The 13447-nt window shown below is 37.9% G+C and overlaps 1 protein-coding gene across 7 annotated transcripts in view; it reads right to left on the minus strand.

The window, feature by feature from the left end:
* BICD1 (BICD cargo adaptor 1) overlaps window positions 1-13447 on the minus strand; it is a 173362-nt gene that overhangs the window by 10436 nt on the left and 149479 nt on the right. For 3 of the 7 annotated variants that reach the window (XM_014881589.2, XM_088165691.1, XM_088165693.1), the window contains one exon: window positions 1223-1298. The exons of 3 other annotated variants lie outside the window; for them this stretch is intronic. In XM_014881589.2, coding sequence (XP_014737075.1) covers window positions 1223-1298 — 76 coding nt within the window. Of the gene's footprint in view, window positions 1-1222; window positions 1309-13447 lie in introns of all 7 variants that reach the window. One more of the 7 variants, XM_088165692.1, reaches the window with a different exon arrangement.

Consider the following 13447-nt stretch of genomic DNA (forward strand, 5'->3'; position numbering starts at 1 on the left):
AAGATAATGTCTGCAGAAAAATGTACACCAGTGGCAAATCAGGTAGGTTTTCCATTCTGAGAAGATGCTTTAAAATTACAGAAGCAATTGTTGGTTAGCATTTAGAGAGGGATGGTAGTTGAACATATTCTCCACTAGGAGAGTAGCTCTGGAAGGAACAGAATAGCCTTTAATTTCATTAAGTAGGGTTCAAATAAGACTTGTTGACATTAACCTTCCATGTTTCCAAAGCACCTATTGCTAACCTCAAATTGCACTAACATTTAAAATACAGCAGCATTACTTTACTGGCATATTAAGAATTTTAAATGTAACTTGTAATTTTTTTTCAGTGAGCTATAGAACCCCAAACTGCAAATCAGTAAATTATATTTTCCAGTTATAATGAGTTTACACCAATTTCTCAGCAAAATTTTCATATTGCTCTTATGCAGTAAAGAAGATAATAGTACTTCCACTTTATAGGCAATAAAAGGATGGCATTAACTTGGTCACTGGAGTTCAGGCAAAGGCTAATAGTAATGTAAGCTATTTCAAATGAGAGCATAGACATAAGTGAATATTTGCACAGAATGTAGCATGAACAGATAAAATTATTGTGATGTCCTTTTGCTTTGCCTTAGGTTTGGGGTTGTGCCTTGATTAACTCAGCCATCCCAGAAGCACGATGTGGCCTTTGCACCACCTATGAGCAAAGACACCAGGAATTTACTTTTATAAACAAGATTAAAAACTGATTGCCGTGGGTCTGAGTTTCCAAGTCAGGGAGAACTTAGAAGTGTCTGCTAAAATCTCACAAATGCCTTTAAAATGCCACCTTACAAAAGGGAAGCCTACCCCCAAAATTAAAAGTCCCCCATTTCAGTAAATCTTTATAGGAACAAAATAAATTCATTACTATTTTGGCATAGTAAGCTATGAAACCGCATAGAAATGAAACTAAACTATAGAAACTGCATAAACTATAGAAACTGCACAAAAATATCAAATTATATCTACAAGATCCAGCTTTGCATTTTTTCCATATTTTTACAGGGAAGCAAGTGCATGAATGCTGTGACTCATGCTGGTACTGTCACTGCAGAAATTACCACTGTTACTCAAGCTGTTAAAAGTTTGCTGTGAGAGAAAAAGTGAAGAGTTTTTATCTGAGGAGGAGAAGGAGGGGGTGGGAGGCGTGCATGCAGCTATGTGCAAAGAGAGGAGAGTTAGTGGAGTTTACCTGACAGTCTGGCAATCTGGCCCCCTGGCTAGTTGTGAGCCGTGTGGCGGTATGGAGGCAGCAGGCTGCTGACAATCTACAAGAAACTGATAAATTAGACATATATACAGAGAGATTACAGAGCAAGGGGTTAGTAAAGGCAGTATACAGGCTATACATCTCAGGGAGAGATTTAGTGAGGAATGTGCTCTTGGTGCCTTATCTGACAGAAACATCTTTTTTCTGAAAGCAGTGACACGGGCTGTTGTTTTTTCTCCTTTTCAGAAGAAGCACTGGAAACATTTTTGTTCGTTTTTCCTTAGCACTGACAAATTTTTATTAAAACAGACAGCAGTAACGAGCTGTATTCAGGATCTGGGTTTAAATCTTGCATTTCTCATTCTTCTGCTCATCATGAAGTTGTTTTGCTTACATCTAATATATGAAAGGTGTCAATAAAGCTACTCAAAATTTATCCAAAGAACTTATATCCATATAAAAACAATTATGTCATCTCATTACAACACACAAGAAAGTGTTCAATTTCTAAACAATGCTTGTGAGATTGGGGTTTTTGTAGGAAAAAGGGAGAAAGTGATCCAGTCAGTTTCGTTGTTTTATCTCAATTATTTTATCAATTCCCTGTCAAAGAAGTTTCGACATTAATCACTTGCAAAGCTGTATTATTGTTCTTAATTTATTAAGTAACAGTAAAGCCAAATAGTCCTACATTGCTATGTTTTCCTGTGACATTCAAAATACGAAGACAGCTTTAGACTGGATAATACTTGTGGGGCTTCATGAAAACAATTCAACAAGACAACCCTGCTTTCTAAGTCAGTAGTGTTTACTGATATTTACAGATCTCAAGATTTGCTCATTTTCCTTGCAGAATTCTGGCCTTTCATTCCACTGTCTGTGTGATTCAGATTGTCACACAACAGAGTCATCATGGTATTTTCTAACATTAGAATGTATGGGTGAAATTCTAACCTTACGAAAAACTACTGGAGATTACTTTTTTCTCCAGTAGGATTTGCAGTCCTATCATCCTTCCCGATGGCTTCAACCTGATTCTCAACCGATTTGATGGAATGGAGTTATTTTCCCCTAAACCTTAAAAATGAGACAAGGTTACTCCAGATACTTGGAAAGAATTTGATTTTTTTCCCAACTGATTGCCACTTAAAGCTCAATGCCAACAGTAATTTCTCTTTACAATGTAGATGTGTTTCAAAACCCCCTTCTATTCTTTCTCAATCCATGGGAGAACATGTAAGTAATTTGCTGTCAAGAATGTTGAGATGACATCAGGTACTGCAGAGCAACACACCTTCATAGCACATCGAGCATCATATCCACTATCATAACATTTCCCTTCCATACCAGCCCACGGGGTTTCTCTGTAGTTTTTGTGAAGATCTGTGCTGACCTCCAGTGGGTAAGAAGCAAGTGTACCCAAATCACTGGTTTCTTCCTGCTTCAGCAAAGAGGAGAAGGATTTGGACCTATTTTCTAGTACACGGATTAGAAAAACATGTGCAGAGTTTATGCTGGCACCATTGTGTCTGGAAGCAGAGATGGAATAAGAAAGAATACTCTGCCACTCTCATTTACCAAGATTGTCATTGTCACAGTCCATCTTTTAGCAGAGGAGTGCAAGAGTTGGCAATATATCTGAGTCATGAATAGAAGGGTCTGTCATTTCATCACAAAGCTCAACTAAAGTAAGAGGTGTCTGAGGAATAAACAGATCAGGCTAACTGCAGACAGAAAATAATAGCAAAAAAAAATAAAAATAATGCTTTATTCTAAACAACATAGTTTGCAGAATTCCAAAGTAAAGTCATCCCTGACAGGTTATACAAGGTCGTCAGTGAGGAAAGAAATACAGAACAGAATGCTGTGTGATGAAAAGAAGCAGACAGGTTTCACTAATACAGAAGAAATTGTTCTGACAGGCTTTTCCAGAACAACACAAATGCGTGATTTTTGATCCTGTTCTAATATCTCAAACATGGTGCAAATATTTTATGATGCATCTTGATCTGCTACATTTGGCAGAATGCTTGAATAGTGAGCCAGGTTCTTGGAGGATTATGCAAGCTGGGAAATAACTATCTCATTGTAAGCACACTCCCTTGACTTTGTGTGAAACACTGTTCTAGCTGGCATCGGCAAAGCTCATTCAATCTGGCTCACATCAGGACCAGATCTAGTTATCCACATGTCTAAACCGTCCTCCTACATCCTCCAGGAGTGAAGTTTCTGAGGATTATGCTAGGAAAGAGCTAAGCAGAATGCATATGGCTTACATAGACACATTTCAAATTCAAAGGAGCTTCTTACCTACTTATGTCCAAGTAGCTGTGCAAGAGCTAACTTTATTCCTTCTATATTTAATCCTTTTAAGAATTTTGAAGGATTTGTAACACCCTTCTCTAATGTCATGACAATCATAAAATGACTTCTTTCTACTAAGGAACTCCTGCCTGTATTAAGTAAATGTTTGTTTCTTTCTGAAATATTCTGCTGAAGGTTAGAAGTCTTTATTAATTCTAATGCCACATGCCATAAAGACAAGGTAAGAAAGACATGGTCTCTTTTACTTTTTAAAAAAAAGTAAAAATAAATTTTAAAATCTCATTGAAAGAAGCCTGTTACCTGTACTTTTCAAATATCAGAGCCTGTCAGTCATTTACATAGAAGGCACTTGGGGAACAGACACAGATTACACTTTCTGGTGTGTCTTCTGACACTACTACCAAGAAAAATCATTAATAGAGTTATTAAATACAGACTATCTTATTTCTCCATCATCTTCATATGCTGTTAGGAAATAAATCACTTTGGGGCAGGGGATGAGCTGGCTGGTATCAAGTCCTTTTACAATCCCATGAACCTATAACAAAGAAATTAATTTTAGTGCTCATTTCAACCACAGACGGCAAAGATGAGCTATTGTACACGGAAATTCACATGCCAATTTTCACTGAATTCAGCAGGACTTGTGCCTGCAGAGTCTTGTGACACTATCCAACAACACCTACCACTGGCTCTATTGGAAATTTGAGGTTTGATTTGTCAGCCCCGTTTCGATTTTTCAGTTCCTGACATTTTAGCCACTTGCACAATGATGATGTAAAGGGCTCAGAGATTTCCTCTCTCACAGATTAGCCATGTCTGATTTTCCTTTGGAACCTAATGCTTAGTCCTAACTGGGCTAATTAGCTCCTGATGTAAGAGCCTTAAAAAAACCCCAGGCTCAGAGAAACTACATCTGCTCATGTGAGCACTGAATGTGCTGCTAATAAATTATCAGCTGAGAGCAAATCTCACCAAAAAGAGATTGTTTTCCTGTGCTTCCCTTTGGCTCAGCTACAAAAACAACACATTTCTCCGGTGTCACAAGATGTGCTCTGCCCTCCAGTCTGTGAATTGGGTGACTCTAACCAGCTCAGGTCTGCTTTACCGGGCTATTTGTGTCTGAGATGGGCTTGCCTTCTGTTGACATCAGCAATGTCCTCAGTGAAAAATCTACATGCAAGCATTTCCAGTCCCACTGCTCAGGACCCAGCACACTGCAATGAACATTTCAGCATATTTTGACTCTCAGTAAAGTCCTAATCTCTACACAGTGCTCTCAAACACCAAGACTACTCAGAATCCCAAGATAAGCATAACAGACTTTTAGCTGCATTTAGTTTAGTTAATCAATGAAATATTTTTTCCCCCTTTTATCTGAAAGGGTAAAATTGAGAGCCAATCAGCAAGAACTGCTACATATTTTGCATTTCTGATATGAAAACATTGGGAAAAAGCTGTTCTTGATAAATGAAAATCTTTGTCAATAAATATTTGTGACCAAATGTGAGATTGAGGCTTTTTCAGTCTGTTTAAACAAACCCTTCCTAGTATCCCATTGAACACTTCAGGCCAACTCAAGCTTCTTTCCTTCCTAGATAAAAGTTTTCAGGCTATCTGACTTTGTGTTACACTACCCAATATCAATTGAACTTGCTCCACCAAGTCTGAGGAATTTGATAACAGGTCTATGAAGCTGTTACTGACAATTTACTTGAAAAGAGAAGCTGTCTCCATTATGGTCATAAATTGTTTTCATCTCCGAAACGTCAATTTAATGGGAAAGAATGAAGGGTTAATAGCATGAGTTGAAAGTATTGGGCAAAGAACAGATCAGTAGCCTCCCAGTTATGCAGATGTAAAAATGTTTACATCACAGAGCGAGACGTACAAAGACAATAAATCAATCCCCTCTGCTCAAAGGTGAGAAACAAGGAAAATTTCCAAACCAAAAGACAAATAGGAGATGTCAAGAAGAATGGGGCAGAGGCTACTAAGATGCTTGTCCTCCTTGCTGAGATTTGCAGAAATGCTTTCAAGCTGCAATCTGGCAGGATGAGAAAAGTCCCCAAACTGTTTCTATCCAGGGGTGACAAGGACATAAGTTTACACAATTTTTTGACAGCTGATTTCACTTCTCATTTATCTTCATTTTTCTAATGAATGCCAAGAAAACTTCGACCTTACTGAAGGCCAAGAGGAGCTTTAAGAGTTAATCACTATCACAAAGAACAGCTGATGAGAGGACAGCTGTGACTTACCTTTGGAAAAAGCCATAAACAATGGAACAGGTCAAAGATGAGGAGAGTCTCTCCCTTCTCCTGCTTCCAGGGTCAGTTTGAGTCTGTAAATAACACAGCTACCTCTGCCCTACACACAGCCCCAAGCAGATGGATTTGTCAGCTGAAAACTGGACACAACTCCATGTTTCTGCAGGCTGTCCTGGAAGGAGAGGGCTACAGTGGAGCAGCCTCTGAGGTTCCTCCTGGAGCCTGGCTGGCCTAACTAACCCCAGCTTGTTCAGAGCAGGATTGACTCAGCTTGTCCTGGCCTGTGAGCAAAAGGAGCAGTATAGGAGGACTGGCCCTTGTGCAGACCATTCTACCACCCCATGAGGGCCGGCTCCATCCTGGCACAGCTGCACACTGGCAGTCAAATAAAGCTCACCAGGTGCTGCTTAGTTCCTGCACATTTTCCAGCACCCACATTATCTACGATTTCCCACTGTCTGAATTTTACCCCAGTTCCATTAAACTGAATAATGAATCATTGATTGGAGATAGAGAAATGTGTCAACCAAGTATCATTTTCAGCTTCCTTTATGGTAAAGGTAATCTATGATGAAATTCCTGTGTTGAGAGTGCAAGTACACAGGTAACTCACATCTTAAGCTTGCTATTCAGGAAACTTAATAGCCTAGATTAGTTTTGATCAGAGAAATTGCAACAATATTTAATTCTTCCCCTACTTATTTCTTAGTCTTCTTAAAAACTATTTTAAGAGATGTGAGCCTGCTGCTGAACTCCCATTAACTACCAATATCTATATATTGCCCTAAGATGCAGTAGGCCAGCAGTAGGATGCACCTAAAATCCTCATCTCTTGTCATCTCCTCATATCCATATTCTTTTTCTTGCAAAGCAGGCTCGGGAATGTCCCACTATTTCTACAATCACATACTCCTGACACAGGCCCTCCTTCTGCTCCTCTTCCTCTGAGCACTCTAGGACAAGGTCAGGCAGACTTAACAGAGGGCTTGCTGTTAAATGCTTCTCAAGAATAAGAGTAAGTAGGGAGTTTAACTGCTATTTTCTTATGGCGTTTAGGGAAATGCTATCTATCTTGGTGATTTCCACAGACTCATGGAGCATCACTAACCACTCCAAGCACTGCCTGGCACACAGCACAGACAGCCATGGTTTAGTAAATCACTGATTCAGGGGCTTCCCAAAACACGTCAGGTGTCTTGGTCATGTCCTACTGAGTTCTTTCGTCTATACAGCAGCTATACTATATGGAGTGCTTTTACCCTTAATTTCCTCATTCTGCATGACTTCACCTGTATTTTCTTTTTAGACCTGAATTATTCCAAAATTAGAGAGCTGTTCCCCCATCAGCCCACATGTTTCAGTGGTAATGTGCCTGCTAACTCAAAATTATAGTAATAAAGCCATATCCCAGCCTTGCCTTTTCCTGTAGCTCATATTAAGAATAGCTTTTAAAAAAGAAATAATACCTTGTCATTAAAAAAATTAGTGAAATGCATTTTTCTCCAGTTACAGGCTCAGAACATTAAGAGGTTTCTTGTCAGCTCTGTAGCCCTTTTCACACTTTCTATATCACAATGTGCTTATGTTATTTCTCAAATGGTTTCTGTGAATGCTTTAAATAATTCCTCATTAAATCTACTGAGAAGCTAAATAATGGGTTAGTAAAACAGCAGAAATGGAAATGGCATAAGCTGAAAATATATCTTCAGTTTTTCTTTTATATACAGTTCATAAAAAGCACATTTAGAAAGGTCTGATGATTCATGAAACACTTACTAAAAGACACACATTTTGCACATTTCAAAGGAGCAAAAGAAAGGTCTTAAAATTACACAAATCATCACATTTCAATCTTGTTGTTTACCATGGAAACGTAAGTCAGGGATACATTTCAGGTCACAAAATCATCCAGAGGAAAAATACTTGTGCTATTATATGGATAAAGAAGGGCCTGATCCAAAGTTTGAAGTCAATGGAAACAGCAACATTAGTAGGCTTTGAAGGAAACAAAAGTTATTATTATAAGGTTCTACGCCGCTAAAAAATGCAGGCAGGGAGATACAATCAAGTACACTAGTCTTGTTTAAAGAATTGCTATGAGCTTCCTCCAAACACCACCACATCCCAAGGAACTGCTCTATTAGAGAGCTAAAATGTCAGTATGTCTAATTTAAACAGAGACTCACTTCCATTTTGCCTAATTTATGAGGCAGAAAGCACAATATTGATTATTCCTGTATTTGATGGCAAAAACCAGCAAGTCATGAAATCACATTAAACCTTGTAATAAAAGAAGATAGAGATGGATGACTTTTGTCACCAACATTGTAAGGATATTTCAATCTCTATTTTAATTGATAGGACTGGATTCCAAAGCCCAAAATTTTCAGAGAAAGCAACAAATATCTGGCAAAATGCCTTAAAGATTTGATGTAACGCCTGTATACCTGTTTAACTAGGAAAAAAAAAAGAAGTCTAAATAAGACTTTACTGGAGAACTTCAACAAATTATGCTAATGTAAACCATTCCATCCAGCAATGATGTCATAGTTTAGATAGAGAGAGAAAAATGTCAATAACCTTTTAATGAAAATACACAGCAATAGGGCATGGATTTCACTGCAATCCTTTTTATTATTATTATTTTTTAATGTTTTATCAAACAAATTAGTGCTTCTATGAAAACCAGATTTTATTTCAGGGTTGCTTTCTTTATATAGTGAAAAAAACATAAAAAATAAACTAAACTTGTAGAATTGCAGTGAATTCATGCCATAATAGCTAAATCATATTGATCAGCACGAAATGTATGGTATTGGTCTCATCAGTAGCAATTGGAAAGCTAAATGCAAGAGAGGAAAAGCACAGAGTGAAAAGGTCCTGTTCACAGTGGCACCAAGAGGTAAAAGTACATTTAGCCAGCTGAATTCTCCATCAGTTAGAGCCAACCAATGTCCTTGGCAAGGACACTGTTCCTCAAATTCAAAATGGCGTCCACAGGGACAACACACCATGCTTGAAATAGCATAAAGATGCAATACTCATTAAGCTGAACTAAATGAGCATATCAGTTGCAGGACATGGCCCTGAGAGCAGGAACATGTGTCTGTATATATGCACTGATACCACTCATCAAACAATGAACACACACAGACACAAATATGGCATGTTTACAGAACCCACAGAAAATAAGACAATGCAGAAAAAAAAAAGAGAACACAGAAAATAAGTAAATAATGACTGAATTATCCCTTTTGTGGAGAGCATCATATTCAGGTTTAAAACAAACCCTTACACATGATTTTTTTTAAACCCTACTAAAAACATATAAAATCTGTTTTTAATGAGGAGCAGAGACAGATTAAACCACTATTGCATGAGTCTCACAACAGCCAGTGTCTGATCGCACAAGCTCAGACACATCTTGCAGCTACAGGATCATCATCAACACAAGTGCATTCCCAGTAGATGAAAATACAATATATTTTCTTAGAAGAATCATCCGTGGATCTCTAATGAAGCAAAAGGCAATTTGTACTCAGACTAAATTTGTGTTACCAGAATAAAGTTGCGGAGTTTTTTAAAAAATAATTGTTCTGAAGAACTTCCATGCTTTGGGTTGCTTGGATGAAACAAATCAAACTTTTCTGAGGGAACAATTCAGAACAGACCAGCCTGACTAATTAAATATTATATAGCTGCATATCCTATATAATAGTGGTGGCTTGGTTAACCGTCCCTCCTGCTTTTTAAGAATAAACTTTCACTTAATTTACAGAAAAATCCACTTTGTTAAGAACTCAGTATAAAATTATCTAACTTCAAATCAGCACAGAAAGAGGTATCTAGATCCTAATCATGTTGATTTTCCTCTTTGTCTATCTATAAAATTCATTCACAAAGGAGAAGTAAGAAATATTTAAAACTCTTCACTGTGCAACCTGAGCAATCACAAAGATCTACAAAGCACCCTCCTGGCAAAATTAATTTCTGAGCTGACCGTGTTCCTCAAAGGACTTCCTCCACAACCATTTTTAAAATAAGTTGTGCTTTCTGTGTTGAGATTTCTGAGAGTCCTGCTGTTTCAAAATTGAGAAGTGCATAAAAAAGCAAAGTTGAGATATTGAAGTAATGCCTACAGCAGTAAAGCTTAGAAAATTGTGAGGCACTTTCTGATATTGGTACTTCAGCTCAAAAGCAAAGCTGAAACTGTTTTTGGCAAAATATTCCTAAACAAACAAAAAATGTGCACAGCTAAAGATCTTCAACGTAAACCCTTTTCATCATACAAGGAAAGCAGACACAAACCTGCTATCAAAAATGTATTTCCCTGACCTTTACACAGGTACACCTGTCCAGACAGTCTTCTCTGTGCAGAGAGGTGTCAGCCTGAAAATCTCTGCTTGTTTTCCCAACCCCTGCATCCAAAAGGGGACGTTAAGGCAGCTTCTACTCACAACACACCTTTTGAAGAGGATTTCCCATATCTTCACACTACCTAAACAAGATGAAGAAGCAAGAAGGAGAAGCAAAACCAACAGTCTTGCCCTACATGCCAAGTTCCACTTTAAGGTTACTTAAAGAAAAATACAGCACGGACATGAGTTTCTGATTACACAAAGAACAACCTTTTATAGAATATTTTGGAAAGTCACATCAAAAACACTGCACTTTAGCAAAGCTCAAAATCCAGAAAGAACAAACATTTAAAAATATCATGAGTGTATTCCTCATCCCTTGAGTCAGGAGGGGCTACTCAACTTCTCACATGGCCTATCAAAAGCCCTTAATTCCCTGTAACACTAAGAAGCACTCAGAAGACCCTCTACTCCTTGTGTTAAATTGCGTTTGTGCTACATCAAACAGATCAATGCATTCCCAGGTTTCTTACCTATTCTTCTCTTTTAAACTACTCTCAGTGTAAAGGCAAGTAGCAAAGACAACTCTTAAGTAATTTCCCTTGAGTTCTAGCTTAAAGATTTAATTAGAAGACTTCCTAGGACCTCAATATTTGGGTCATTGAGATTTTTTATTTTCATTTTCCTTGTTAGCTTTAAAAAATACTTTCCATCTACAGATTTTGTAAGTTAGTTCTTGGTGACACTCAAAGAATTGCCGTTGGGATAGAGTTTTTACAAATGAAGTTAAATTTTATGGTTAGAATGCAAACTAACAAACAAGAGCTATTTATTTGTATCATATTGTGATTTACATTTGGCTTGCTGCTACATTAGAAATTAATCCTGGATTATTTTTTTCAGTAAGAGTAATTATGATACACTCTTAATTATATATCATAGGTGGTGAGCTTAGTGCCTGAGCAGTTGCTATACTATTACGTGGCATTATTTGTGCTGCCTTTATCTTCCACATTATTCTCTTCTTGTGGGAATTAAATGCCAGGCTGTAAATCACTCTTGAAACACAGCTGAGAAGCAAGTATGCTTTCAGGTTTAATGTGCTTTCAGAAATGAGCAACCCTACAAAACTATATAATTTTGCAAGTTTGTTTTTCTTTTTTTTTTTAATGGGTTTTTAGAAGAGTCATTTTATGAAATGGTTTGTAATAATTGAGAATAATTAATCTAAACAGTGCAAAAAGACAAACTTTGGTTTACAGCAAACTAGCATAATTCTGTTGAAGTCCATGGGTCTATCCTGGCTTGGATCAACCAAATATCTGGCCTCAGCTGGGCTTGGAATTTGAGGGAAATACGTTGCATTTAATGCTGCTACCTACCTTTTTTTCTATTTTGATAAAATAAAATAGACATGACTGTATAGGTTTCTCTAAAATGATTGCTCATTATGATCTTATGATCTGATTCCTTCAAAATATGTAATATTTTATGTTTTACAGTGTTTTCCTGTGTGGGATTTTAAATACTAAGCATAAACAATAGGGGAAAGAAGCATCTGCCACATTTTGTTTGGAGAGCGCTCCAGCAAAGGAGATTCTCAGACGGTTTGTTGTTGACTCTGAGTGAGAACCGCAGCCATTGGTTACTGTACTTCTCATAACCTTTTACTTCAGGTACATCTTCTACACTAGGATCTTGATTTAATTTTAAGCTAAAACAGAATTTTAAATTCAACTTTTGGAATTGCCATGCTAAAGTATCTGACAGAGAAAAGAGTGCTGTCAAGGCAGATACTACAGGAGACCTGTTTAGTCTTGTTTTTTTCCTTGAAGAGGTTGAGAGAACTATATTTCATATTTGGGACTGTGGTATATTAAGAGGCAACTAGTGACTTCATATTCAAGGAGTTTGAACACAACTGCAAAGGAAAGGTCATTTTTCAGCGTTACCCATCATCAAACCCAGCACTAGGCTTTCTATATGCCCTGATTTTTTCACGTAGTTAGGAAAACAAACACAAACACATCCAAAGGTGAGCTGGAATTGCACTGGGTACATACTGACTGTTATCAGAAAAATAAAGACTTGAAAGTGTAAAAATACATGTCAGCAGAACAGAAACAAAGAAGAAAAAAACAACAAAGCTAAATGCATGCCACTACCTAGTAGAAATGGAACATGATACTTTGGAAAACCATCAAGCGGTATTTTTAGCCCCTGTGGGCAGTTAAGAGCTATCAGTTCAATTAGAAAGCCCAGATCAAGTCGTGCTGTCGAAGTTTTGTGTCAGAGATACCTGCATGCTGAAATAAAGCTGAGGGCATTCAAATGGAAATCGAGCAGGACATGCCAATCTTTTGCTTAAGAGGTCTTCAATTCAGCTGGTCTTCTTCTGAAGAAGGCTGCCAAAAGTGGTCAAGCTTTCCCTCTCCAGGTATTGAGCAGCAAAGCAAAGGCAGCCTCTTCTGCCAAGCACCAAGTCCAGAAGAAGAAGCAAGAGAAACACAGGTACAGCTTGCTACTGCGTTGGGCTTATGGGGCAGAGGAACCTGTCCTGTTTCTCCTGCCACCAACTTCAGCTATTTTGGCTCTTGGCCTCCATCTCCGACCAAACACATTCCCAGTTACAGCCCAGTCCCCACATCCCTGGGAGCTCATGAAAGGACAGGGAAGCTCTCACATCACACAGGTGAAAAATTCTTGTGAAGGAAATAGTTCACAAATTTAAAAGAACAAAATCAAAACGTGTTTCCGTTTAATGTAGGTTTGATTAATTCTTACTCCACTTCTGGAGAACTCAGCCTCAAGCCAAGCTACTTTGCTCCACAGTATTTGAGTTTGGATGCTACTTATTTCCACCCTCTGATGAAGAAGCAGGTGTGGGTTGCTACACTTCTTGCTGCCTTGCTTGACTGCACAAATCATCTGAGAACAGAAGCTCTTTGTGAGACGAAGACGTTTAAACATTCTCAATAAAAGCAGCAGAATAACATTCTTTGCTGTTCCTTACTTTCAGGAAACAGATAATTAGACAGATGGCAAAAAAATCCTACTTGGTGAATCACTCTTTTCATCTGTTAACAACAGTAAGAAATCTTCCAGAAAATGGTAAAAACAATGAATAATTCCCGCTTAATCCTCAGTTTGCTTCTAACCTGATCCTGCCAACACTGGAATTGGAATGCTCAGAAAAATCCGGGTTTGGACCTGTCAATCGCACAGGCTGAGACTAAAGCCATGTGATGGTATAA

Source organism: Sturnus vulgaris, chromosome 5 (assembly GCF_052056855.1).
Source record: "Sturnus vulgaris isolate bStuVul1 chromosome 5, bStuVul1.hap1, whole genome shotgun sequence".
NCBI lineage: Eukaryota > Metazoa > Chordata > Aves > Passeriformes > Sturnidae > Sturnus > Sturnus vulgaris.